A 27,808-nucleotide genomic window follows, 5' to 3' on the forward strand; every position below is an offset into this window, starting at 1 on the left:
CCTTACCTTTAGCGCCACCGCCTGGCCCCAAGATAATGTAATATAAATTTTATATAATTCATAAAATAGTATTTATTCTTTAACTACTCCTCATTAATAAAATTATCTTTAGTGGGCTGGAGAGATAGAAGAGCAGGTAAGCCTCTTGCTTACTTATCTCAGCTAACCTAGGTTTGATCCCTAGTACCAGGAGTGATCACTGAACACAGAGTCAGGAGTAAGCTCTGAGCACCACCAAGGTGGTCTTGGTGGACCCCTGCACTGCCAACCCTCATATTAAAATCTCTGGGATGAGTATTCCTAGAAATGGCCCTTGAGACTTTGAGTGCCCGTAGGGAAGCCCTTCCCACTCCAAAATAAAACAACCCTTTACCTTATAAAAATTCACTGCAGGTCAGATTTAACTCAAAGGCCCATGTTTGTTCTCACCTCTTGCTTGTTCACCTCTTGATACACCAACATTTTATCCGAAATACAACACTCTGTAGTCTGCTTATCAGATTGAAGCCAGATCAAGTTTCTCAAGTACAAGCTGAATTTCATTACTGTGCTTAAATATCTTTAGATGATGATCATACAAAAGAGATGGTTTGACAGGTTGAACGCTGGAGGCCCAGGCAAAGCAAGTATTAGCATACAGAATACTTCACAAATTTTTATTGAGCTTTGATACTATGGACTTGACTTACCTTCCTAACTTTTTTTAACCTTCCAAGCATGACTCAGAGCTATTGGGGTCACTCCCTTTGATACTAGGTACTGACCTGGAAGGGCAATGCTTGGGTCCAGGAAACTCAACTGCTCAAACTGAAAGGTGTAGGGGGTCACTAGGACCACCTTCACAGTGCATGGAAATCATGTGTTACTGGGGATTGACTGTGGGGTCTCATGAATAGTAGGATTGTGCTCCAGCTTTTGAACTATCTCCCCAGCCCCTATAGCCTGTACAGATTCTGGTTGTAGAACTCACACATATTTTTAGTTCAGTACTAACTTGAATCACACCTTCTGCTTGGTACTTGCACTCCCATGCTATGCACTGTGTTGTTGTGGTTGGTGCTGAGGGGGTGTGGCAGCACTGGAGCTTGAATTTAAGCCCTTACAATTGCAAAGCAGATGCTTTGTGCCACTGCGACTCAAGATTCATCTTTTTGGTTTTTTTTTTTTTTTTTTTTTTTTTGGGTCACACCCGGTAATGCTCAGGGGTTACTCCTGGCTATGTGCTCAGAAGTTGCTCCTGGCTTGGGGGACCATATGGGACACCGGGGGATCGAACCGCGGTCCGTCCAAGGCTAGCGCAGGCAAGGCAGGCACCTTACCTTTAGCGCCACCGCCAGGCCCCAAGATTCATCTTTTTAAAGTATACAGTTCAGTGATTTTTAGTAAATTTATTATACAGTTATAACCAAATTTCAGAACATTTCAGCACCCTAAAATGAAAATCCAGGGGCAGAATGATAGTACAATGAGTAAAGGCCTTGTGTTGCATGTAACCGATCTGAATTTAATCCCCAGCATTCCAGCACCCCTTACCCCACCAGGAGTGATTCCTGAACACAGAGCCAAGAGCAAGTCCTAAGCACTGCTGGATAGTGACTCAAAAACCAAAATTAATAATAACAATAATAATAATAATAATTTAAAAAAGGAAATGCATACTCTTTAAAATTCACTTTTTATTTCCTCTTCACTCCAGCTCTAGCATTTACTAAACTACTTTCTGTCTCTGTATATTTACCTAATTTGGACGTTAGGCAAATTGTGTATTTTGGACATAAAATACATTGCATATAAATATATTGCATATAAATTACATATAAGTGCATTAATTTGTTCTATGACTGGCTTCTTTCACCTTGTTATAAATGTTTTCAAGTCTCATTTATGTTGTAGCATCTACCTTATTTGATTCTTTTTTTTTTTGTTTGTTTTGTTTTTGGGCCACACCTGGCAGCACTCAGGGGTTACTCCTGGCTTTGTGCTCAGAAATTGCTCCTGGCAGGCTCAGGGGACCATATGGGATGCCGGGGATTGAACCTGCGTCCGTCCTGGGTCAGCCGAGTGCAAGGCAAATGCCCTACTGCTGTGCTACCACTCTGGCCCCCATATTTCATTTCTTTTAACAAATGAATGTCAGCATATTTTATTATTTTAAATCATTTAGAGAATGCCTGATTAGTTTCTGTAATCAAACCCATATTGATAATACCGTAGTTATTTAATACAATGAATTACCTCTGTACAAATGGAAAAATGATATTTCATGTTTCCAAACTTGTTCATTTCTAGGTTATTAATTTTTGTGCAAATCAATCTTTTATTTTAGTTTAGTTTGGGGGCTACACATAGCCTCTCTTCTCAGGATGAAGCATATACTTAGTCCTTTGAGCTCTCTACCTGTGCTTTATAAAACAAAAAAAAAGAATTTCCTCTATCTGAAAAACTCTATTTAAAGTTGTATATAGTCTTCAATGCCTAACTCAGAATATGATGCTTTTCTTGGGCATACTAGCTAGTAATCATCTTTGAATTTCTATAGTAGTTGGGAAGTGGGAAGTTTTATTAGATGCTAGAGTATGAAGTTGTAATGATAGTACAGCAGGGCATTTGCCCTGTACATGGTCAACCTGGGCTTGATCCCCAATATCCCACATGGTCCCCGAGCCTGCCAGGAGTGATTCCAGAGTGCTGAACACAGCTGAGTGTGATAAAAAAAATACAACAAATAAGATGTTATCTTGCCTATTGAGGCCTTTAGATTGCGCTCATATTTTACATTGTTTTATATTGTTCCATCCAGAATTTCCATGGCATAGATAAGTTCATAAAAGGTAGTTGAAAATGGCACGCAACTTTGGAAATAAGTGTCAATTTGATTTTGTTTTATTTTTAACTGAACATTCGCCTACCATACAATCTAGTACTGTAGTCTTCCTCCAGGGAGTTTATTCAAGAGAACTGAATATCATGTAAAATTCTGTTTATAAGGGGATGAATACTTAATCCATGATTTTGTAAAATTTTATTACAGCTTATTTTTCTGTTGCATTTATGATCAAGCTCAATGGGCATGTGAGCCCCCAAAAAGCAACTGTGATTTACAATGCTCTACATATTCTTAAGTAAAATGTAAACTTATTTTTTTTAGGTTAAACTTCAGAACAACATATCATATCAGATGGCAGACATACATCATTTAAAAGGTAAGAAACTTAATTACAAATTAACGATAAAAGTCTCTATGTCAAATATCCTCCAAAATTAAGAGATTGGGACCAGAGAAATAGTACAATAGTTTAGGCACTTGCCTTACACACAGCCTACCCTGGTTTTCTGTCCCTGTGCACAGAGATAGGAGCAAGCTATGAGTATTGGGGGGGGGGGGGTTTGTCTTTCAGCCCTTTCTGTCAACTAACTAACTAAATAATAAATAGTGAATTTAAGGGGCCAGACCAATAATACAGTGGGTAGGGTACTTGTTTTATATGCAGCTGATTCAAGTTTGATCCCTGACAGCACAGATGGTTTCCCCAAGCCCACCAGGAGTAATTCCTGAGGGCAGAGTGAGAAGTAAGCCCTGAGCACTGCAAGGTATGACCCTCAAAGCTAAAAAAATTACCTTAAGTTAAACTACTAAATCAAATAAAAAAATTTTGAACAAAGTTTCTCTGGTGACAAAATATTTATCCTTCTGGGAGTCAGAGCAATAATACAGTGGTAGGGAGTTGGCTTGCACTTGGCGAACTCAGGACCTACCCAGATTTGATCCCTGGCGTCCCATATGGTCCCCCGAGCCTACCAGGAGAGATTTCTGAACACAGAGCCTGAGCGCTACCAGTTGTGGCCCCAAAACAAAACTAACTAAAAAACACCAAAAAAAAAAAAAAAAAAAAAAAAAAAAGATTTATTCTTTAACCTTAAAATGAAGAAAAAAAATTTAATGTTGCTTTAGTATAATAAAATGCAAGCTTAAATTTGTGATATCTGTCAATCGTTCTTCTATATATAGGCTAAATGTTGTTAAGCCAGTTTTTCAAGGAAAACTGAGCTATAAAATTATATGCCATCAGATGTCTGGCTCATCATAGCCTCTGTACCTCATTCTATCTACTAAAACAGTAGGGAGTCTGTTTTAAGGTCAGATTGAGGGAATCTAAGGAGTCTTCGGAGAGGTCTTCAACACTTTTTTTTTGTTTTGTTTTTTGGGCCACACCTGTTTGATTTTCAGGGGTTACTCCTGGCTAAGCGCTCAGAAATTACCCCTGGCTTGGGGGACCATATGGGACTCCGGGGAATCGAACTGCGGTCCTTCCTTGGCTAGTGCTTGCAAGGCAGACACCTTACCTCTAGCGCCACCTCACCGGCTCCTCGAAACTTTTTTTTAAGATAATGGAATACTTCATGAATTTGTGTATCATCCTTGCGCAGGGGCCATGCTAATCTTCTCTGTATCGTTCCAGTTTTAGTAGATGTGCTGCTGAAGTGAGCACAAAACATAATATTTTATTATAATTATAATATTGCAATAAAAGGAACTAAAAGAGAAAAACATATTCAGTATTCATTGATTTTTTTCAGTTTTCTTTTTTTTTTTTTTTTTTTTTTGGTTTTTGGGCCACACCCTGTGACGCTCAGGGGTTACTCCTGGCTATGCGCTCAGAAGTTGCTCCTGGCTTCTTGGGGGACCATATGGGACACCGGGGGATCGAACCTCGGTCCGTCCTAGGCTAGCGCAGGCACCTTACCTCCAGCGCCACCGCCCGGCCCCTTTTTTCAGTTTTCTTTGTTTCTTCTATAATACATGAACCATCTATCACATTCACTTAAACAAACTGATAAGTGACTAAAAACTTTAAAAATAATTTTAAATTTAGGAACTGTGATTTACAGTGCTCTAAATTTTCAGGTATACAATGTTCCAATATCAAACCCACCATCAGAGTATCAGTGCCCTTCCACCAATGTTCTCACCCTCCTCACCCTCATCCGTGGAAAACTCAGTCGAGTTCTATAGCAAACTTTCAGAGTCTGTTGCCATTGGCCATTTGTTACTCCTTTACTATGTTTTTTTTTTTAATAATCTACATATGAAAAGGATTGTTCTTTATTTGTCCCTCTTCCTCTTCAATCAGTACTATACCATCTAGTTCCATCCAGATAGCAGAAAATAACATGATTTCATTTTTTTTCAATACTGCTTTGGGGTTCTTTTCCTAAACACCATGATTACAGGCATTCATACTAATTATTTTTCTACAGTAAAGTTGTTCACGATTGAATTACAGTCTTACAATATATAACAACCTTCACTAGTGTGTATTTCCCACCACCAATGGCAACAGTTTCCCTTTCATCCTCCCTAATGCCCTCTTCTCACCTATGCTACCCCTTTGGGGTAGGCATTTTACTTTATTCTCTCTCTCTCTCTCTTCATTTTTTTTTGTTTGTTTTTTTCTTTTTTGGTTTTTGGGTCTCACCCGGCAGTGCTCAGGGGTTACTCCTGGCTCCATGCTCAGAAATTGCTCCTGGCAAGCACGGGGGACCATATGGGATGCTGGGATTCGAAGGCAAACGCCTTACCTCCATGCTATCTCTCCAGCCCCTCTCTCTTCATTTTTAACATTGTGGTTTGAACTACTGTTAATGAAGGGGTGCCATGCATGTGCCTTTCATAGTAGGCCCTTCTCTAACTGCACTCTGCTCTTTTTGGCAAGCTCTCTACTGTGTATTGGTCCTCCTAATTCTCATCTCTATTGTCTCTGGATATCATCTCCACACTATTTCTTATTTTCTTTATATCCCACAAAGTGAGATTATTCTATGTTATCCCTCTCCCCCTGACTCATTTCACTCACCATAATGCTTTCCATGTTCATCCATGTATAAGAAAATGACTTCATTTTTACTAACAGCTGCATAGTATTCGATTGTGTATATGTACTACAGTTTCTTTAGCTACTCATCTGTTGTGGGGCATCGGATTGTTTCCATATTCTGTCTATTGTAAACAGTGCTGTGATGAACATAGGAGTGCAGAGGGCATTTTTGCATTTTTTTTGTGTGTGTGTGTGTGTGTGTGTGTGTGTTCCTAGGATATATCCCTAAGAGTGGTATTGCTGGATCATAAGTTCAATTTCTAGTGTTTTTTGAAAGAATATCCATATTGGTTTCCAGAAAAACTAGACTAGATGGCACTCCCATTAGCGGTGAATTGAGAGTCACTTTCTCCCGACATTTATGCCAGCACTGCTTGTTCTTGTTCTTTGTGATATAATCTTGTTATCTTGTGGTGTGAGATGATACCTCATTGTTTTTGGGTTCTTAAGAATAGATATCTGGAAATAGGATTGCTGAGTCATATGGGAGCTCAGTTCTTAAATTTTAAAGAAGTGTCCCTACAGTTTTCCTTAGAGCTAAGTCAGATATCATTCCCATCACAAGAGGATGGAGGATTCACCCCCACCCCACATACTCATCAGTCTCAATTGTTTCTACTTTTTTTTTTCTTTTCTGGCTTTTGACTTTTGAGTCAGTGTTCAGGGATCATTCCTCATGGTGCTTCGGGGACTCTGGAGTGCCATAGATCAAACCTGTGTTTCTACTTTTTTTTTTTTTGGTTTTTGGGTCACACCCGGCAGTGCTCAGGAGCTACTCCTGGCTCTATGCTCAGAAATCACTCCTTGCAGGCTCGGGGGATCATATGGGATGCCAGGATTCGAACCAATGACCTTCTGCATGAAAGGCAAACACCTTACCTCCATGCTGTCTCTTGGCCCCCCCCTTTTTTTGGTTTTTGCATGTTTCTACTTTTTTAGATGTGTGCTAGTGTCACTGGTATGAACTCATGTCTCACTTTATGTACATTTCCCTGATGATTTGTGATGAAGAGCACTTTTTCATATACCTATTGACCATCTGTAAGTTGTCTTTGAGAAAATGGCTGTTCAACTTATCTTATTTTTTTCTTAAGATTTTGTAGTTTGCTTTTTTTGTTTTTCATTAAGTTTTGCAAGTGCTCTTTAGTATTTTGGCTATTAGCCTTTTGTCAGATGTGTAGTAAACAAATCCTAACTCTATACCCTCTCATAGTCTGGTAGCATTTATTTGTAATGAAGGATGCAGAGGAATGACTAGCAGCTTCGGGGCTTGTGACTTTGGGTTAAATATTCACTAACGAGTATCTGACCCATTTTTAAATTATACTAGAGGGGGTCAGAGAGATAGTGTTACAGGTAGAGCTGCTCTTTGTCTTGCAAGTGGCTAATCTAGGCTCAATTTCTGGCACCTGAATTGGTCCTCCATGCCGACTAGGTGCAATCCTTGAGTACAGAGCCAGGAGTAAGCCCTGAGTACTTCTGGGTGTGACCTCAAAGTAAACAAACACCAAACAGAAAATTAAAAAAAACTTCACTTGAGCTGGAAATTTCATACTAATATATACGTATTACAACTAAAAATTTCAGCCCTAGTCCAGAAATTATATTTGAAAATAGAATTAATACATGTGGACATAGTATCTATAGTGATTGGCATAGAAGTTGGAAACCAAATGTAATTAAAAATAAAATAAGAGGAGCCAGAGCAATAGTACAGTATATAGAGTGCTTGCCTTGCATGCAGTCGACCTGGTTTGATCTCTAGCATCTCATATGGTCTCTGAGAATAGAGTAACTCCTGAGCATCTACAGGTGTGGCCCTAAAATAAAAATAAATAGATTAATTAATAAAGTGAAAAAATAAATATTGACTTCTCTATCATAGCCAGCATATCTAAAATAATATTTTCTATTTGTGTAGATAACTTTTTGTACTTTGTTCATAACTTAGCATGTGTCTACATAATATAACAATTGTGTAATATTTAAAATATTTTGAGTTGATTTGCTTATCCTACTTAAAAAATAAAATTATTGCCTATGTGTTATAAAAGAAATTAAATATGGTTCTTTTTTGTACATATAATAGTTTCACATATATCTTAATTCCTTGATCAAATATGAGTAAAATATTAAGCATCTTATAATTTTTTTTAATTTTCATAAGCTTTCAATAGAAAATATTACAGTAAACTTTATTCCTTTGATTCTTACATTGTATGGATAGAACAACTTGCTGAACTTCGTCAGGAGTTTCTTAGACAAGAAGATCAGCTTCAGGATTACAGGAAGAACAATACTTACCTTGTAAAGAGATTAGAATATGAGAGGTAAGGTGCTGTACGTAAGAAATATATATCAATCTAGAATCTCTGTTCCAATTTTGGCCAACTAATTTTTTCCTATTTGTTTTATTGGCTTCTACGCTGTGAAATCCATAGTCTTGAACTTCGATATTTTAAACATCAAGAAAATATCTCTTCTAGGAGTTGAAGAGATAATTGAGTGGATAGGGCGTTTGCCTTGTATGTGGCTAACCTGGGTTCATTACCTGGCACTCTATATGGCCTCCTGGGCTCACCGGCAGTCATCCCCAAGCACAGAGCTAAGAGTAAGCTCTGAATACTGCCAAATGTGGTGAAAAATAAGAAAGAGAAAAATAAGGAAGGAAGGGGATGGGAAGGGAGGGAAGGGAAGTGAAGTGAAGGGATACTTGCTATGAGTTTATAAAATTATATATGGTGAAGTCTGAACTATAGCTAGCGAATTTTTTATGGGTTTCTTTTTATTTCTCTGATTCTTTTTGTTTGTCATGTTCATTACCTAACACCCATATGGTGGTCCCTTGAGTTTTACAAGGAGTGACCCCCCTAAATACAGGTCTCAGAGTAAGCCCTGAGCAGTGCTGTGTGTGGCCCAAAATACAAAAAATAAAAAAAGAGAATTTGTTCTCCCATGTAATAATTATTAGCATCATTATAATTGTTATTTTCTGGTTTATATTTCTAATATGGATTATTAGACAATATTTTATTGGGATGTTTATGCTTTTATCATACTCATGAAGTATTTTTTTTATTAAACTTAATGTATCAACTTACATTACAGATCTCCCCTAAAGCCCCACCAAAGTTCTAACCTAATTTTGCTGGCAGTAACTTTAGACTAGGGAATTAAAAGTTTAGATTAGGGGTCGGAGCTATAGGTTGGAGCAGGTAGGCCATTTGCCTTGCATATGGCTGAACAGGGCTTGACCCCTGGTATCCTTCTGATCCTCTGAGCCCAGGAGTCATCCTGAGCTCAGAGATATGAATAAACACTGAATACCTCTGGGTGTGGCCCCGAAATAGTAAAGGAAAAGTTTATATTAAGTGTAATTTACATATATGTGGCATTTAATTTGGAGTTTTATGGGTGATGGGTGGCATGGTTCCATTATTTTATATAACAAATTCTTTCGGCATGAACAGTATGGCTGCATGATCAGTAAAGATTTACAATCTTTGTTCTTACATTTCTTCTTCTTCTTCTTCTTTTTTTTTTTTTTTGGGCCACATCCGTTTGATGCTCAGGAGTTACTCCTGGCTATGCACACAGAAATCACCCCTGGCTTGGGGGGGACCATATGGGGCGCCGGGGGACTAGGCTGTTGCTTGTAAGGCAGACACCTTACCTCTAGCGCCACCTCTTTGGCCCCTTTACATTTCTTCTTAATGACATCTTTCTATCTTCTCTATTATTTTCTTCCACTTTTACTGTTAATATGGTTTAGACTTTTATTACTGTGTTTAACACTATTAGATGAATCTTATACGCTGCTACGCCTTATGAACTCTCCTAACTCTTCACATCTCTCTGTTTCTGTTTCAGTCATCTATATTGGTTTTCTTTTATGTGATTGAAGTTGACTTTGACAATTCTGTCTTTGTAAATGCAATTTATAAAATTAATTTTGAAAGAATTGTTTTATTTAATTTGTTTTTCTTATATTAGCTTTTCAGTATTCGTTTTTTCTCTATCACATGTACAAATATTTTAAAAATTCTTGGTTGTGATCTTTATTTTTGCTCTTTTTGTTTTCACTTGTCCACTTTTTCTTTGTAAATATATGCCTATTTCTAGGAAACTTTGGGAGTACAGTATAAGATAATAGAGTCTAAAATAATGACTTTCTAATTTAGTTTTCAGTGTGGACAGCAAATCAAGGAATTAAGAACACAGCATGAAGAAAATATTAAGAAGTTAGCTGACCAGTTTTTGCAGGAACAAAAGGTAAATGTTTCAAATACTTAAATTGGGGGGCCAACATGATAGAACAGTGGGTTAGGTATTTGCCTTGCACATAGCCAATTCGAGTTCACTATACAGCATCCTGTATAGTCCTCTGAGCCTGCCAGGAGTAATATCTGAGCACAAAACTAGGAGTAATCCCTGAACTCTGCTGGGTGTGGCCCCACAACAAAACAAAAACTTAAATCGGTGCCATAGTGATAGTATAGCAGGTAGTACTTGACTCAGGTTTGATTTCTAGCACCCCCTATGTTTACCTAAGCCCTGCTAGGAGGGATCCCTAGCACGGAGCCATGAGTCAACCCTGAACATTGCTGAGTGTGTCCCCCGCAAAAAAAATAAGATACTAAATCATCTGAGCTGGAACAGTCGTACCATGGGTAGGGTGGTTTGTCTGAATATAGCTGTTCCAGGTCTGGTCCTGGCACCCCACCTGGTTCTCTGAACTCCACTAGGAGTGACTGGGAGCACAGAACTAGGAGTAAGTCTGAGCCCCAAAATAAATATAATAAATTTTTAAGTAAAATATGTTCTTGTAATAAATCTTAAACTTTTATTGTAAAAATTACATTTTTAACTATTCTAGGCTACCTCAATCTAAAACTGACTTCAGTGATTATATAGACATGGATATGAAGTATATATTATATATAATTAATTAAATTTTTTTAAAAGAGTTTTTATTGAAAGAAATTTTCAGAGGTGTGAGAGGAAAGAAAGATAAATGTTCAAGAGAAAAATGTGGTTTTCTCCAGAGTAGAAAAAGCCACAGGTTTTACTTATATTATATTATATTACAATATTATATTATATTATGGTTTTATTTATTTATGAATTATACTTTTGTAGAAATAAAAGCTGAGGTCTTAAAACTAATATTGAGGAGCTGGAGTGAAAGTAGAGCAGGTAGAGCATTTGCCTTGCCCACACATGACCCCAAGCACTGCCAGGACTAACTGCTGAGCATTGCTGAGTGTGGCACCAAACCAAAGATGATAATAATTATAATAATTTTGAGCTACATATCTTTTATATGACATTTGAATATAATTTCCGCTGTTAATATGTTTCCCTGATAATAAAGTAGATAACATTTTACAAAAAGATCAGTTGCTTCCTATTTATGCTTTTGTAAATTAAAAATAAATTTAGAAGTAAAAAACTTCTTAATTATAATTTGTTATTCTGAACTATATTTTGAAGTATAAAACAACACTGTAGCATATTTGGGGGTACTAAGTTATTTTATTACGTTATCTGATTTCAATTGATAATATGTTATAAAGATCTTAGTAGAAATAAAGGGAGCTCGAAGGTCATTGGGACTTGATTTTTTTAAAATATATTTTATGATCTCATCTGTCTAGCCATGTTTTTTTTTAATAAAGCTTTGTGATTTAAAGTAAATACAAATTGTGGGGGCCAGAGTGGGGTTGGCCTTTCACGCAGCTGACCCAGGTTGGATCCTTGGTATCCTATCTAGTCCCCTGAGCCTGCCAGAAGTGATTTCTTTTCTTTTTTAATTTTTAAAAGAGTTTATTTTTTTAAGGTTTATTTATTTGTTTGTTTGTTTATTGGCTTTTGGGCCACACCCAGCAATGCTCAGGGGTTACTCCTGGCAGTGTGCTCAGAAATTGCTCCTGGCAAGCTCAGGGGACCATATGGGATGCTGAGATTTGAACCAGTCTGTCCCAGGTTGGCTGCATCCAAGGCAAATGCCCTACTGCTGTGCTCTCTCTCTCTGCTCCCCAGCCGTGATTTCTGAGTGCAGAGTCAGGAGTAACCCTGAGAACTGCTGGCTATGGCCCAAAAACAAACAAACAAACAAGCGAACAAACAAACAAAAAAGGTAAAATGCGGATTAAGTAATAAAAAATTTGTATCTTGCTGTTCGGTAAGAACTCACTTAAAAGACTAAAAGTAAAGTAAACCATAGTTTTGTTCTTAATTAAACATCATATTAAAAAATTGGAGTTTCTCCCCTCTATTTTAGTTTTTGAATTTTCGAAGTTGAACAACTTCTCTGTATTGTCCCTTGAGGAAATTTGAGGCTTTGATGACTGAAAGCCAGTAGGCTTGAGCTAGCTTTCAGAGCAGCAAAGAGATGTTGAGGGCTGCCGGACAGATAGGAGTGACATACTGGACAATAATTGGAGCATAGTCGAGGATAGAAGGAAGGGAAAGAAATTTTTTGGTTGCAGTTTTGTTAGTCCATGCTCTATCAGGGGTCCTCAAACTTTTTAAACAGGGGGCCAGTTCACTGTCCCTCAGACCATTGGAGGGTCTGACTATAGTAAAATCAAAACTTATGAACGAATTCTTATGCACACTGCATATATCTTATTTTGCAATAAAGAAACAAAACAGATACAAATACAATATGTGGCCTGCGGGCCATAGTTTGAGGACCACTGCATGTAAATAACAAGATTAATTTGCTGTCTTTTATTTTTCCAAGAAGCAGACAAGTTTAGTTCTTTCTTTTTGTTCTTTTATAGTCATTATTATTTTCAATAAATATCTTTCTCATTTTCCTTTGTCTTTATCTTGTCCTAAATGGAATATTGTTTTTGTTTTTGTTTTTTGTTTTTTGGGCCACACCCGTTTGACGCTCAGGGGTTACTCCTGGCTATGTGCTCAGAAGTTGCTCCTGGCTTGGGGGACCATATGGGACACCGGGGGATCGAACCGCGGTCCGTCCAAGGCTAGCGCAGGCAAGGCAGGCACCTTACCTTTAGCGCCACCGCCCGGCCCCATTTTCTTTTCTTTTCTTTTCTTTTTTTTTTTTTTTTTTTTTTTGGTTTTTGGGCCACACCCGGCAGTGCTCAGGGGTTACTCCTGGCTGTCTGCTCAGAAATAGCTCCTGGCAGGCACGGGGGACCATATGGGACACCGGGACTAAATGGAATATTGTAAGAAATGCATAGAAGGGCCCGGAGAGATAGCACAGCGGCATTTGCCTTGCAAGCAGCTGATCCAGGACCAAAGGTGGTTGATTTGAATCCCGGTGTCCCATATGGTCCCCCGTGCCTGCCAGGAGCTGTTTCTGAGCAGACAGCCAGGAGTAACCCCTGAGCATCGCCGGGTGTGGCCCAAAAACAAAAACAAAAACAAACAAACAAAAAAAAAGAAATGCATAGAAAATAATTACTTTTTAAGATAACTCACTAGTCTTTATACCATAACCTTCAAATTACTATCATAATTTATACCATAACCTTCAAATTACTATCATAAGTTGGTTCTGTAAACCTTGAGGTTTTTTTCCCAGATGAGCAAACACATGATTAGCTATATGAAAACAAATAAGTTATTTTACTGGTTTATTTATTTTGAGCCAAGCATGTGCCTCTTTTAGAAATTAACTTTGGAGCCCGGAGAGATAGCACAGCGGTGTTTGCCTTGCAAGCAGCCGATCCAGGACCAAAGGTGGTTGGTTCAAATCCCGGTGTCCCATATGGTCCCCCGTGCCTGCCAGGAGCTATTTCTGAGCAGACAGCCAGGAATAACCCCTGAGCACCGCTGGGTGTGGCCCAAACCCCCCCCCCCCCAAAAAAAAGAAAAAAAAAAGAAATTAACTTTGGAGGGGAGGGCAGAGTACTAGCATAGCAGGTAGGGCTGTCTTGCATGCAGCTGACCCAGGTTCAATACCCAGCACCCCATATTGTCCTCCAAGCCTACCAGGAGTGAGTCCTGAGCACAAAGCCAGGAATAAACCATGTACACTGCTGGGTATGACACAAAATCAAAACAAAAATAAAATCAGCTCTGGAGGAAGTCAAGAAACAAAATTCAACTTGGTATCTGTTCTTGTAATACCCTTGAGTGAAGGCCTGGTTTAAACATTTTAGATGGTTGAAAAAATCAAAATAAAATGAAATAGGAAAATATTAAGAAATTGACATTTTACTATCTCTAAATTCAATTTTACTGAAACACCAACACATTCATTTATTTACTGCTTTTTTACTACAAAGGAAGAGAAATTATTAAAGACCTGAGGAAACTAAGGAGACCTGAGGACTTAAGTGCATTGTAGTATCCTGAATTGGATCCTGGAACGGAAAGAGGACTTAATGGAAAAAATGGTGACATCTAAATAAAGTCTGGAGTTTAGTTAATAACATTGTACTACTGTTGGTTTCTTAGTTTTGCAAATAATACTGTGCTATATGAGATGTTAGTAATAAGGGAAATTTGGTAAAAAGCAATTATATTTCTTTAAATATGAAGTTATTTCAGAGTAAAGTTTATTTAAAACACAATTATATGGGGACCTGGTTTGTGCTCAGGCTTAACACACGGGTCTCTTACATATGTGAGACTCTGACTTACAACCCAGAACCCCTCCTCAAACACCCACACCATCAATTTAAAAAAATTAGGTGGTCTCAGTAAATCACTAGAATTGCCTTTAGATATACATCATATATTTTTTTTTGGAAAGAAGGAGGGAGGGAGGAAGGAAAGGAGGAAGAGAGGGAGGGAGGAAGGAAGGAAGAAGGGAAGGGAGGAAGAGAAGGAGGGAGAGAAGGAGGGAGAGAGGGAAAGTTTCACTCAACAACTGGGAATCCACATCATATTTTTTTTAATCACTAAAAACTTTATTTGATGAAACATGTCTTCTTTTTTTAATTTTTTTATTTAAACAACTTTATTACATACATAATTGTGTTTGGGTTTCAGTCATGTAAAGAACACCACCCATCACCAGTGCAACATTCCCATCACCAATGTCCCAAATCTCCCTCCTCTCCACCCACCCCCCGCCTGTAATCTAGACAGGCTTTCCATTTCCCTCGTACATTCTCATTATTAGGATAGTTCAAAACGTAGTTATTTCTCTAACTAAACTCAAGCACATACCCTGCTCATGGATTGGCAGGATTAACATCATTAAAATGGCAATACTCCCCAAAGCATTGCACAGATTTAATGCGATCCCTCTAAATATATATATCATATTTTATTAAGAAAAATTTAAATTTTAATATTTAAATAAATTAAATAAGTATTTAGTTTAAATTAATTTGCTATTTAGAAAATTTAATATTGACCAGAGAGGTAATACAGTATATGTGGCAGACTTGAGTTTAGTTCCCAGCACCATATGTGGTTACCTAAGCACTGATATGAGAGATCCCTGAAAAGAGTTAGAAATAAGCCCTGATTAATTAATTATCCCAAAACAAAAATTTTAAAATATTGCCCATTTTCATACAGGTCTTAATATATCATAGCATCGTATATCATAATATAGCATATTTGTTAATTCTTTAAAGTAGACCTGTATGAGAACCAGAATGCTAGTACAGTGAGTAGGATGTTTGCCTTGCATGCAATTCAATCCCTGACATCCTATGTGGTCCCTTGAGTCTTGTCAGGAATGCAGAGCCAGAAGTAAGTCCCTTAGCACTGCTGGGTGTGGCCCCAAATCCCAAAATAAATAAAAAGAGTGGAATAGCTTTTTGAATAGTTGCTTGTTGACTTAATTTTTGTTTATTGTTTGTTTTACCCATATCTACAAGTCCAAAATACTACAGAAATAGTCTTATGAGGGGCCAAAGTAATAGCACAGCAGGTAGGACATTTGTCTTGCATGTGTCTCACCCAGGTTTGATTCCCTGCACCTCATATGATTCCCTATGCCTGTCCATAGCGATCTCTGAGTGCAGAACCAGGAGAAAAAATAGTGCTGCCAGGTGTGGACCAAAAACCAAAAAAGAAAAAATAAAAAGGAAAGAAACTGTCTTATGATTCAGTGTTACAGTAAAAATGCAGGATGGCGGGCCCGGAGAGATAGCACAGCAGCGTTTGCCTTGCAAGCAGCCGATCCAGGACCTAAGGTGGTTGGTTCGAATCCCGGTGTCCCATATGGTCCCCCGTGCCTGCCAGGAGCTATTTCTGAGCAGACAGCCAGGAGTAACCCCTGAGCACCGCCGGCTTGGCCCAAAAACCAAAAAAAAAAAAAAAATGCATGATGGTTATTAAGGTTTGCTTCATGAAATTTCTCTCTCTTGCTTTTTATATTGGCTTGTACAAAACTTTAAATTTATCATATTTTAATTTACTTTATTTAAAGAGCACCTATCACATAGTTGACATAGTTGATTCATAATATATTTGTTTCCAAATAAATGAGAGAAAAATTATTTTAAAGAGAATAGAAAGAAAAAGGAAGAGAAAAAATAAAAAGTACTGCAACAAGCAAATCTGTGAAAATTATTATTTCTCTAATGAGGTGATTAAGTCATTGTCAGAAGATTTAGAAAGCTCTTGTTGCTAGCTGACCATTTCTGATATTTCATTTGTTTCTGAAACATTGACTTCAGCTACACATTGGTATCTAAATTGTTGTGTTCCTATGGGGATGACAGTATTAAACAAAAATGTTGTCACAAGGCCAAGTGGTCTAGGAATTCAAAGCACTATAACTGATACTGCAACTTTTGTGGGGTGTGTTTTCGGCTGCTAAGTCTTCCAGAAGTACAAGAAGACGAGGTATGTGCCCTCACTAACTCCAAAAGAGTCCTGGTAATATCAGTTCAAATACTGGTAAACTTTGAGTTTGGTCAGATTGGTATCTCTGCAGAGAGAATAGAGAAGTGGTGAAGTAGGACCATAGGCAAAGCAGCGATTTGGATGCATTAGTAATGGATACATTAAGCATGGCTTCAGCAAGGAGGAGAACTGGCCCTTTTTCTTCTGAGATTTTTTTAAATATCTTTATTTAATCACTTTGATTACAAATATGATTGTAGTTGGGTTTCAGTCATGTAAAGAACACCAGTGCAACATTCCCATCACCAATGTCTCAAATCCCCTTCTGATATTTCAGCTGTATTGCTGATGTACCCATGGTTTTTGACTATTTAGTTTATATCTCTTTAAAGAGTATAGTGAATCCATGGTACTAGCTGAGGGCAAACATGGTGACTGTGTTTCAAAACTTTCAATTTATTATTTCATTCAACAGCACTTAAATACTCAGAGGACTGGAGAGATAGCTCAACTGGCTGAGCACATGCTCTATATGTGTGAACTAAGGTCCAATCGCTGATACTACCTGGTCCCAGAAACAAAACAGGAGTGACCACCAGCACAGACTGACCAACCCTTTCTCCCCCAAAAGAAACAAACAAACAAAAAAGTTCAGAATTGGCTCTAGCTTATCAAGTTCCCAAAGAATGTGGGAATAAAAAAGTCAGTCATTTGGGGGCCAGTGAGGTGGCGCTAGAGGTAAGGCGTCTGCCTTGCAAGCGCTAGCCAAGGAAGGACCGCGGTTTGATCCCCTGACATCCCATATTGTCCCCCCAAGCCAGGGGCAATTTCTGAGCGCTTAGCCAGGAGTAACCCCTGAGCATCAGACAGGTGTGGCCCGAAAAACCAAAAAAAAAAAAAAAAGTCAGTCATTTGAATCTGTTCTTCACAATACATTAGCTTTTTGACCTTGGAAAAACTACCCTTTCAGTCACAGATTTTGTTTTTCCCAGAATCGTTCATATATCTGTAAAGAGGATAGATAGATTTGAAGGCAATTTAAAATGATGATGCATAGTGAAAATGTTACTTTATCAGGAACATTGAAAAATGCCATTAAAAAAAAATACTAATTATATGGGCCCGGGGAGATAGCACAGCAGTGTTTGCCTTGCAAGCAGCCGATCCAGGACCAAAGGTGGTTGGTTCGAATCCCGGTATCCCATATGGTCCCCCGTGCCTGCCAGGAGCTATTTCTGAGCAGACAGCCAGGAGTAACCCCTGAGCACCGCTGGGTGTGGCCCAAAAACCAAAAAAAAACAAAAACAAAAACAAAAAAAATACTAATTATCAAAGTACACTCTCTGAGTTAAATTCTTTATTTAAATTTTTTATAATTTTATTGTTTTTAGGGGCCACACCCAGAAGTGTTCAGGGTTACTCCTGGATCTTCACTCAGAAATTACCCCTGGTAGGCTCAGAGAACCATATGGATTCTGGGGATTGAACCTGGGTTGGTCATGTAACAAGAAAAATGCCCTGCTCGCTGTGCTATCCCTCTGGCCTTAATTTCTTTTTTATATTATTTAAAAAATGTATCACATATTTGATAGTTGACCACAATACATTTGTTTCCATATAAATGAGAGCAAGTTTATTAAAATAAGAATAGAAAAAAGCAAAAGGAAGAGAAGAAAATTTTAAATAAAAGAGAAGTATTGTGACAAGCTAATTTTTGAAAGTCATTGTCTCTCCAATATAGGCAGTAATATCACAGCAAAAGTTTTAGTAAACTCTTATTAGCTGTCCATTCTGTTAAATTGGTGTGTTCCTGTAGGGATGACAGCATCAAACAAATGAATTTGTTCATGAATTCAAAGCGCTATTGATGACTTTTGTGAGGCATGTTCTCAGCTGCTAGGCCTCCTGTGAGGAGAGTTCACACTCTCATTCCAAATAAAGCTCTGATGATATCAGCCCAAATACTGGCATACCTGAAGTTTGGTTAGACTGGTGTCCCCAAAGAGAATTTTAGAGGAGTAGTGAGGAAGGGCCATAGGTGAAGTTAGGATTCTGGGTGATGGATGAGCTGGCATGGCTTCTGCAGTGCAAGTGCTTGGCCTGCCTTCTCTTCCCAAGATTATAGCTTTCTGTTGCATGGCCGGTGTATCCAACTTGGGCCTCCCACATGCAAGATATGGCCATTTCATTAAACTTGCTCTCCATCCCTTTTGTGCCAAACTCTTAAATTTTAATATGTTATCAGTAGAATTTTTAGTATTATCATTTCTAATAATTTTCTTAGTGCTTTAGAGCCAGCAAATATATATACATATATATATATATATATACAGGCATGAAATAATAGTGAGTAGAGGGGAAAATATGGTAAATGGAAGTACACATGTGATAACCCAAATATGTGTACTTGACTCCTTATCTCCTTGACAGTCTTCTACTGAGGTGAGTCAACCAATGTAAGAGAAAACTGCACTATCAATAAAGTTGAGGTAGGCACAATCTTTTCAAGTCTTGCTTGCAGATTTGAGTGTCCTAGGAGATGACATGGTTAGAGCAGGATGACCTTGAGGAAATTCTATCTTTTGTGTTAAAAAATCTCCCTTACACCTGGAAGAAAATTTGCCTGTGTTTTGCTCTTGTTTTTTTCTGCTTGTGTGACAATGTCATCTGCCATCTAACACACTGAGTGGCTGGGGGTGGGGTGGGGTACAGTGTGGTGCCATGTTTCTCCTGCTTTCTGTCATCATGTTGAGTCTTAACATGTGCCTATAGAGAGCCACCCAACCTACAGCTCCTTGAATTTGCCCAACCACAGATGCTTTCACAGCAACCTTTAGTGTTCAGCAATAGTATTGACTTGCTGTATCTCTCTTTCAGTATAGTAATTAAAAACATCATTTAGAGGATTTGTAACTTCATATTAGGAATTCTTAAAATAACAAAATTTTATCTAGTTTATCCAAGTGTTTAAAACTGAGACCAAATATGTTCTTTTTCTCTCTCTGTCTCTCTCTGTCTCTCTCTGTCTCTGTCTGTCTCTGTCTCTGTCTCTCTGTCTCTCTGTCTCTCTCTCTCTCACACACACACACACACACACACGAGCCATTTCTGAGCATAGAGCCAGGAGTAACCTCTGAGCACTCTGCCAGGTGTGACACACACACACACACACACACACACACACACACACACACACACACACACACACACACACACACTTTCACACTGTTTCCAAGCATTTCATTAATAGTCATGTCCATGGTTGAATGTTTTCAGCTGAAAAATATTTACCATACACATCTTTATCTAACAGCATCTGGCTCACAAAGTTCAATCCAAAGGTGAAATTGAATTGGGCGTAAGCAATTATGCAGTACCGAACAATATTCAAAAACAAGCTGAAAGTGTCGCATATAAGAACGAAGAACCCTCAAGCAATCATGCTCCACAAGGGAAAGGTATTCTGTGTTATTATTTTTTATTATAAGATATGGATTTTTTTTTGGGGTGGGGAGGAAAAAAAAAAGATATGGAGTTTTTATTCTCTTTTAGAAGAGAACATTTTCTTTTATAAAGAGTATTCTTGCAGGCTGGGGAAATGGGTTAAAGGGCTGGATTGCATGCTGTGCATCTGTGATGCCTAGGTTTGATTCCCAGCAGTACATAGTTCCCTGAAATTTCTCTGAGAGTGGGCCCAAGCACCATTGGGTATGACCCCAAAATTAAATACAGATTTTTTTTTTTTTTTTGGTTTTTGGGCCACACCCAGTGACGCACAGGGGTTACTCCTGGCTATGCGCTCAGAAGTTCCTCCTGGCTTGGGGGACCATATGGGACACCAGGGGATCGAACCGTGGTCCGTCCAAGGCTAGCACAGGCAAGGCAGGCACCTTACCTATAGCGCCACCGCCCGGCCCCTAAATACAGATTTTTAAATTTTCATTTTATATGCTTAGATAGCTGCTCTGTTTTAAATTTGGATCCTTTGATACAGAAAATATAGTTGTCTTTTAGTTAAGTATGTTCAATGCAAGATATAGAGGCATTTCGTTAATGTTGCCTATTACTTTAGGAACTGACTTTTGCTTTCCTTTAAACAGTCTTCAACTTGTGTAAGGAAAACTATGTTTTATCTTTTATTACTTGAGCAGATCAGATCAAACGAGGTGGTGATGCAGGAATGCCTGGAGTAGAGGAGAATGATATTGCAAAAGTTGAAGATCTTCCCACTGGTAAGTTAAGATTTATCACCATTGACTATCTAAGCTATGCAATTTGTTAACTATGACCTTTACTATATTGAAGCAATTATTAACAGTCCTGAAGGAATGTTATCAACAGCAACACAATAACAGATTTACTTCCCTCAACAGGCCAAAGAAATAAAAAGGAAAACAAAATGAAATAGAAGGATCAAAGATAGCATGGAGATAAGGTGCTTGCCTTGCATACAGAAGGACAGTGGTTCAAATCCCGGCATCCCATATGGTCCTCTGAGCCTGCCAGGAGCCATTTATGAGTGTAGAGCTAGGAGTAACCCCTGACCACTGCCAGGTGTCACACACACACACACACAGACACACACACACACAGACACACACACACACACACACGAGCCATTTCTGAGCATAGAGCCAGGAGTAACCTCTGAGCACTCTGCCAGGTGTGACACACACACACACACACACACACACACACACACACACACAGATATCTGTAAAATTTTTCATAAGACACAAGTACACATTCTTCTCCAGTACACATGGTATATTCTCCAGGATAGATAGAATGCCAGGATACAAAACAAGTATCCATAAATTTAATTCATGAAGATAGAGAGGCTAGAGAGATAGTACTGCAAATAGGGCATTTTTGCTTTGCCTGCAGCTGACCTGGGTTCAAACCCCAGAACCCCATAAAATTCCTCAAATTTACCTCAGGAGTGATCCCTGAGCATAGAGTAAGACTTTGTGTACCACTGTGCATTCAAAAATCATGAAGATAGAAATAGTATCAGAATGGGGCCAGAGAGATAGCATGGAGGTAAAGCTTTTGCCTTTAATGCAGAAGGTCATTGGTTCAAATCTCGGCATCCCATATGATCCCCCAAGCCTGCCAGGAGCGATTTCTGAGCGTGGAGCCAGGAGTAACCCCTGAGCACTGCCGGGTGTGACCCCCCCCAAAAATAGTATCAGGTATAATTTCTACTACTATAATGCTACAACTATTTTATTTTTTTTTTTTTTTTTTTTTTTTTTTTTTGGTTTTTGGGCCACACCCGGTAACGCTCAGGGGTTACTCCTGGCTATGCGCTCAGAAGTCGCTCCTGGCTTGGGGGACCATATGGGACGCCGGAGGATCGAACCGCGGTCCGTCTCCTAGGCTAGCGCAGATAAGGCAGGCACCTTACCTCCAGCGCCACCGCCCGGCCCCAACTATTTTATTTTTTATAAAATTAAGAGCTGGGAGGAAGTTGGCTGGAGAGATAGTACAGGCATCTCATATGATCCATGAGCACCTCCAGGTGTGATTCCTAGCACAGAGCCAGAAGTAACCCCTGAGCATTAAATAAATAAATAATTAAAATAAAAAGAGCCAAGAGAAATGCAAGTTTTTGAAAGCTAAGCAAAAATACTGAACCACCATTGGATCAAAAAAGAAATCAAACAATAAATTCCTGGAATCAAATAAGAATGGAGACTTGTCGAGCCAGAGTGGTGGCACAAGCCGTAAGGCATCTGCCTTGCACTCGCTAGCCTAGGATGGACCACGATTCTATCCCCGATGTCCCATATGGTTCCCCCAAGCCAGGAGTGATTTCTGCAACTTAAATCTGCAACTTAATTTTTCCTCTCAGTATTATGCTTCTGAGACTTAGGTTATACATGTTGCTTTTTAACATTTACAATTACTTAAGTGTACTATATTTTATCTGTACTTTTTGTTATTTTTGTTTTTTTGGATCACACCCAACAGCACTCAGGGATTACTCCTGGCTCTATGCTCAGAAATCACTCCTGGCAGGCTCAGGGGACCATATGGGATGCCGTGATTTGAACCACCAACCTGCTGCATGCAAGGCAAATGCCTTACCTCCATGCTATCTCTTTGGACCCTTATCTGTACATATTTAATGGACAGGCTGCTTCCATTTTTGCAATTCCAAGGAATACTATAGTGACTATATTATTATTATTTTCTTTTTTATTTTTGGGTCACACCCGGCAGCGCTCAGGGGCTACTTCTGGCTCTATGCTCAGAAATTGCCCCTGGCAGGCACAGGGGACCATATGAGATACTGGGATTCAAACCACTGTTCTGCATGTAAGACAAACACCTTAACTCCATGCTATCTCTCCAGCCCTGTGACTCTATTATTTTATGTGTTCTACATGTTTTAGTCTCCAGATATTCCTAGTTGATGAGGATATGAAGGTGAAAGGTGAGGGTTCTGTTGAGTAGAGGACAGACTTGGGATCTAGCAATCACTAGGCCCATCACCTAGATTTGAGGAGCTCTTTATTGTTTTAATTTTGGTGGTACTGGCAATCAAATCTGAGGCCTCACACATACAAGGCAGTTGTGTTACCACTGAGCCATATACCTATATTCCCTTTAAGGAGATATTTAACAGCACACTGGTAACCTGTAACAATTACCAGGACAATGTTTCTAAAGCTATCTGCAATAATATGAAATTGAAAATAGATTCTTGCGTCATTGAGTATATTCAGCCTCATACTTCATATCAGTTAACTCTTCTAGTAGTAACATAGAATAGTTTCTGTTTATATTTGTTATATCCAAGTTTGTTTTACTTTTAACTTTTTGCCATTGTGATATTTATGAAATGGTATCTCATTTTAACTTAAATTTGCCTCTGGATTAGTGACATTAAGTCTCTCTTCATTTGGTTATTTCCTGTTTCAGTTGCCATTTTTATTGGTGCCCTGAAGTACTTGGTCATCTTTTTTGCTATTCTTAAATTGGACTGATGGTATTTTTTTCTTACTGATTTTAAATAATTCTTTATTTTATTTTATTTCATTTTATTATTTGGTGGTCCAAAAGAAAAAAATAGTTTAACTGAACTATTGCTGTGAACCTCTTTCCTGGGATCTCTGGAGAACTGCATGAAAACAAGGTCTCTTGGAAGTAAAATGCCCAGAAAACCAGTTATGTCTGTGAGTGTAGGAAAAAATTAAGGACTAAAGAGAAAGTGCAAAGGACTTGAGCACATGCTTTGCATTCAGGGATGCCATGTTTGATCCCAAACACTGAGTTGTTCCCCAAGGATCCCTTAGGAGTGTCCCGAGGACATCTGCTTATCCCTCCTGAAGATCAAACCCCCCCCCCCAATAAAATGCTTTGATCTGAAAAAAAAAAAAAAGCAAAAAAGCATGGAGTTGGGAATAGCCTCCTGAGCACCACTGTGTGTGGCCAGAAACAAAACAAGAGGGCCAAAGAGATAGCATGGAGGTAAGGCATTTACCTTTCATGCAGAAGGTCATTGGTTTGAATCCTGGCATCCCATATGGTCCCCTGAGCCTGCCAGGAGTGATTTCTGAATAGAGAGCCACGAGTAACCCCTGAGCACTGCCGTGTGTGACCCAAAAACCAAAAAACAACAGAAACAAAACAAAAAAGAAAGCTTACGTTTTCTGCAGTGATACTAAGGGTGTGTGTGAGTTCATTGCTACCTATTAGCATAACTGAATCCTGAAATGGGGAACATTAAGTACATAGTTTGCTTCTGCAAATAATATCTACAGCCTTCAAATTAATGGATTAAAAACAAGATAGCATTAAAGGGAGGCAACCTGATTTCCAATGAAAGTGCAGAAGACATTTTTTTCAGAATATATAATGAAACTTCAGAAGATGTGTGAAGAACTGCAGGCTACCCTGAATGGGTTGAACAAATTACAAGTGAAAATGAGCTGGAGAGATAGTACAGCAGTAAGGCGTTTGCCTTGCTTGAGGCTAACCCAGGACAAATATGGGTTCGATTTCCCTATGTTCGCCCGAGCCTGACCGGAGCGATTTCTGTGTGCAGAACCAGGTGTAACCTCTGAGCGCCCAAAAACCAAAATGACAACAGCAGCAACAAAATGAAAATGGAGAAACTTTCTTCAACTATGAAGATAATCTGTAAACTAGAAAATTATTTTTGTGGAAGGAAAAAAAATGCTCCCATATTTGATACCTGGACCATGGCTGATTTTTATGTTTTCCCAGTGCTTTTTTCTACTTCTGAAATGTACCATCTGTGAAGCACTGCTCCAGAACTCTGGCCTCAAACTTATCCTGAGCTCTTGTCATTGAGGCCATACCAGCCCTCCCTGGAAGAGGGATCTTACACTGTATCTGGAGAGCATGCTGGGTGGAACTGGGCACTGAGCACTGTGACCTGCCAGTGTGGGCTCACTTCATCTATGTAGGGTTTCTGTGTGAAATAAAGTTCCTTATAGGGAGGGAAAAAAGGCAAAACAAAATATTACTTTGGCCATGTATTGAACAACAAATACATGATTGATCATGTATTGCCTCTGCTTGTTTTGAGCAGAACAGGCTTAACATATGCACTAGTGGACTTTTGCAAAAAAAGGTTTCATGGGTGGATGTGGCTGAGCGGGTAAGTGCCTGCCTTGCATGGGCCCACCCTAGGTTCTATCCCCAGTATCTCATATGGTATCCTGGGTACTGCCAGGAATGATTAGAGCAAAGAGTATCCTTGAAGATTGCAAAGCAATCCCATTCCCCATTGCAAAGCAACCCCCCCCCCCCCAAATGCTTTTGGTGTGGAGAGAGAATTTAATAGACTGAACACAACTTTGCATGCAGGTGTTCTGGGTTTGATCTCTGGAATCACATGCACCTTATCCTGGAACCCAGAGCTGACAGTAGTCTCTGAGCATTGCTAGATGTTTGTCTCACTTCCCTCTATGCACACAAAAATTAATAGCAAACGCCCTACTGCTGTGCTATCTCTCCGGCCCCAAATAATAAATTCAAAAAAAGTTTTCACATTGGAGGCCAGAGTGATAACACAATGGGTAGGGTGTTTGCCTTGAACATGAGCAACCTAGTTTTGATCCCCAGCATCTCATATGGTCCTCTGAGCCTGCACAGAGTAATTTCTGAGTACAGAGCCATTTTTTTTTCGATGTGGCCCAAAAAGGAAAAAAATTTGTTTTCATAAATTAAGGTTATGGGGACCCGAGTGGTGGCCAAGCGGTAGGGCATTTGCCTTGCACACGGCTGACCTAGGATGGACCTGGTTCAATCCCCTGGCATCCCATATGGTCCCCCAAGCCAGGGGCAATTTTTGAGTGCATAGCCAGGAGTAACCCTTGAGTGTCACCGGGTGTGGCCCCCCAAAAAAACAAAAAAAAATCCAGGTTATGAACACTGTTAATTGATAATAAACCTTAACTAATGGAATGTAGACCCTGAGTTCAGAATTCAGGGGAAGGATTGAGGTAAAAATAGATTGAATGGAAGCAACACAGGAACATAGGTGGAAGGTTTGGAGCATATGGGTGGTACTAAGGATGGAAACAGCATCCACCAAACCGTAATTGTCAATCAACAGACAATAAAGCGCTGATGGAAGGGACACAGGTGACAAAGGAACAGAAGCATAAAATCATGGGCTCTTTGGTGGTGAGGTGCAATAACTTTGTATATCAATACCTTACACTTAGACACTATTATGATCCTATTACCTAAACTTTAATTAAAGATCATATATAATGTTTATGTGTATATATGAGATATAAAGTTTTTAGGAGGGGTTAGGCACATGCTTAGAGCACTTACCTTATATGCATGAGACCCTTGATTAATTCCTGACCACAACTGTTCCTCTCCACTCCCCTAGATCCCTACACACTGTTTTCCGACTTGAGAGATGGTTGAATAACTAAATTGCCTTTTTCATAAGAGTAAGGCTAAGAATTTAGTTCATGATGCTGCTCCTTGTTTTAAGCATGATCTGCCAAGTGTTATTTTGCCCATCAGCTAACTCTTAATGATGTGTCCCACAAATGGTTTCCAGTTGTGTCCTGGCTATGTGTGTGTGACCACTACAATTAAGTATGCAGCATCTGGTAAACATCACAAGTGAAAAAGATGGCAAGCACCATTACCTGGAACATAACCCTGGGTGAACACACTTGTGAACATCCAAACTGACATACCTGACTCTCAGGGAGCCCTACAACTGCTAGAATGGGCATGCACACCATAGCTGAGTGTAGCCTTCAGTGAGCACCACAGCCAAGCATATGTGCAAACTGCAAACTTGTCTTAATTTCTACCTCCTTTTTGTCATTGGAGCTACACTGCTATTAGGAAAGGTAAAGGGGCATTTCTAGCCATGGTCAGCCAAGCAATGCTGGGGTCCAGTAGGGCTTCAGTGGTAATAACTGAGGGTGTAGGATATATGATGTTGGGTTACCCTAACCAATAATTGTATTCCACCGTAGGGTGTGACCTGGTGATAGTATATTGGATTATCCCCTACTTGGTATTCTTCTCCCACCTTAGGGTGGGACCTGATACTTGTCAATAAAAAGGTGGGGGAGGGTGTCTGTGGAAGGCAGGGCTGTATTCTTTGGTCTTCTTCCACTGAGCTGCATTTCTTCTTAGGAGCAGAAAGTTTGGGTGGCTTGAATTCCTTGTTTGAGCACTGGATTTCCTGAACCCATTCTTGTACCTCTTCACTGTATGAATTATGGCCTGCGGGCCACATGTTGTATTTGTATCTGTTTTGTTTCTTCATTACAAAATAAGATATATGCAGTGTGCATAAGAATTCGTTCATAAGTTTTGTTTTTACTATAGTCAGACCCTCCAATGGTCTGAGGAACAGTGAACTGACCCCATTTAAAAAGTTTGAGGACCCCTGAATTATTTCCTGTGGATCATTACAATTGGGCAGGGGAATGGGAACTGCTTTTCCGGTCAGCTAGAATGAAACAGATTCTTTCGTATGCTCTACACTTGAGCCATAGCCCACCCTTCTTTAAAGAAGAAAGCTTCAGGGGCCGTAGTGGTGGCGCTAAAGGTAAGGCGTCTGCCTTGCAAGCACTAGCCTAGATTGGACCACGGTTTGATCCCATGGTGTCCCATATGGT

At 39.2% G+C, this 27,808-nt stretch overlaps 1 protein-coding gene and 1 non-coding gene across 3 annotated transcripts in view; one reads left to right on the forward strand and one right to left on the reverse strand.

Annotated features, from left to right (window-relative positions):
- Nucleotides 1-27,808, forward strand: part of GOLM2 (golgi membrane protein 2) — an 88,084-nt gene that overhangs the window by 27,735 nt on the left and 32,541 nt on the right. For both annotated transcript variants that reach the window (XM_049782498.1, XM_049782499.1), the window contains exons 2-6: nucleotides 3,149-3,203; nucleotides 8,104-8,206; nucleotides 10,058-10,148; nucleotides 19,981-20,125; nucleotides 20,819-20,899. In XM_049782498.1, coding sequence (XP_049638455.1) covers nucleotides 3,149-3,203; nucleotides 8,104-8,206; nucleotides 10,058-10,148; nucleotides 19,981-20,125; nucleotides 20,819-20,899 — 475 coding nt within the window. The remainder of the gene's footprint in view (nucleotides 1-3,148; nucleotides 3,204-8,103; nucleotides 8,207-10,057; nucleotides 10,149-19,980; nucleotides 20,126-20,818; nucleotides 20,900-27,808) is intronic.
- Nucleotides 4,384-4,490, reverse strand: LOC126021504 (U6 spliceosomal RNA). The gene has a single exon (XR_007500016.1). It is a non-coding gene; the product is annotated as a U6 spliceosomal RNA (small nuclear RNA).

The sequence above is a fragment of the Suncus etruscus genome, chromosome 10 (assembly GCF_024139225.1).
Source record: "Suncus etruscus isolate mSunEtr1 chromosome 10, mSunEtr1.pri.cur, whole genome shotgun sequence".
Lineage (NCBI taxonomy): Eukaryota > Metazoa > Chordata > Mammalia > Eulipotyphla > Soricidae > Suncus > Suncus etruscus.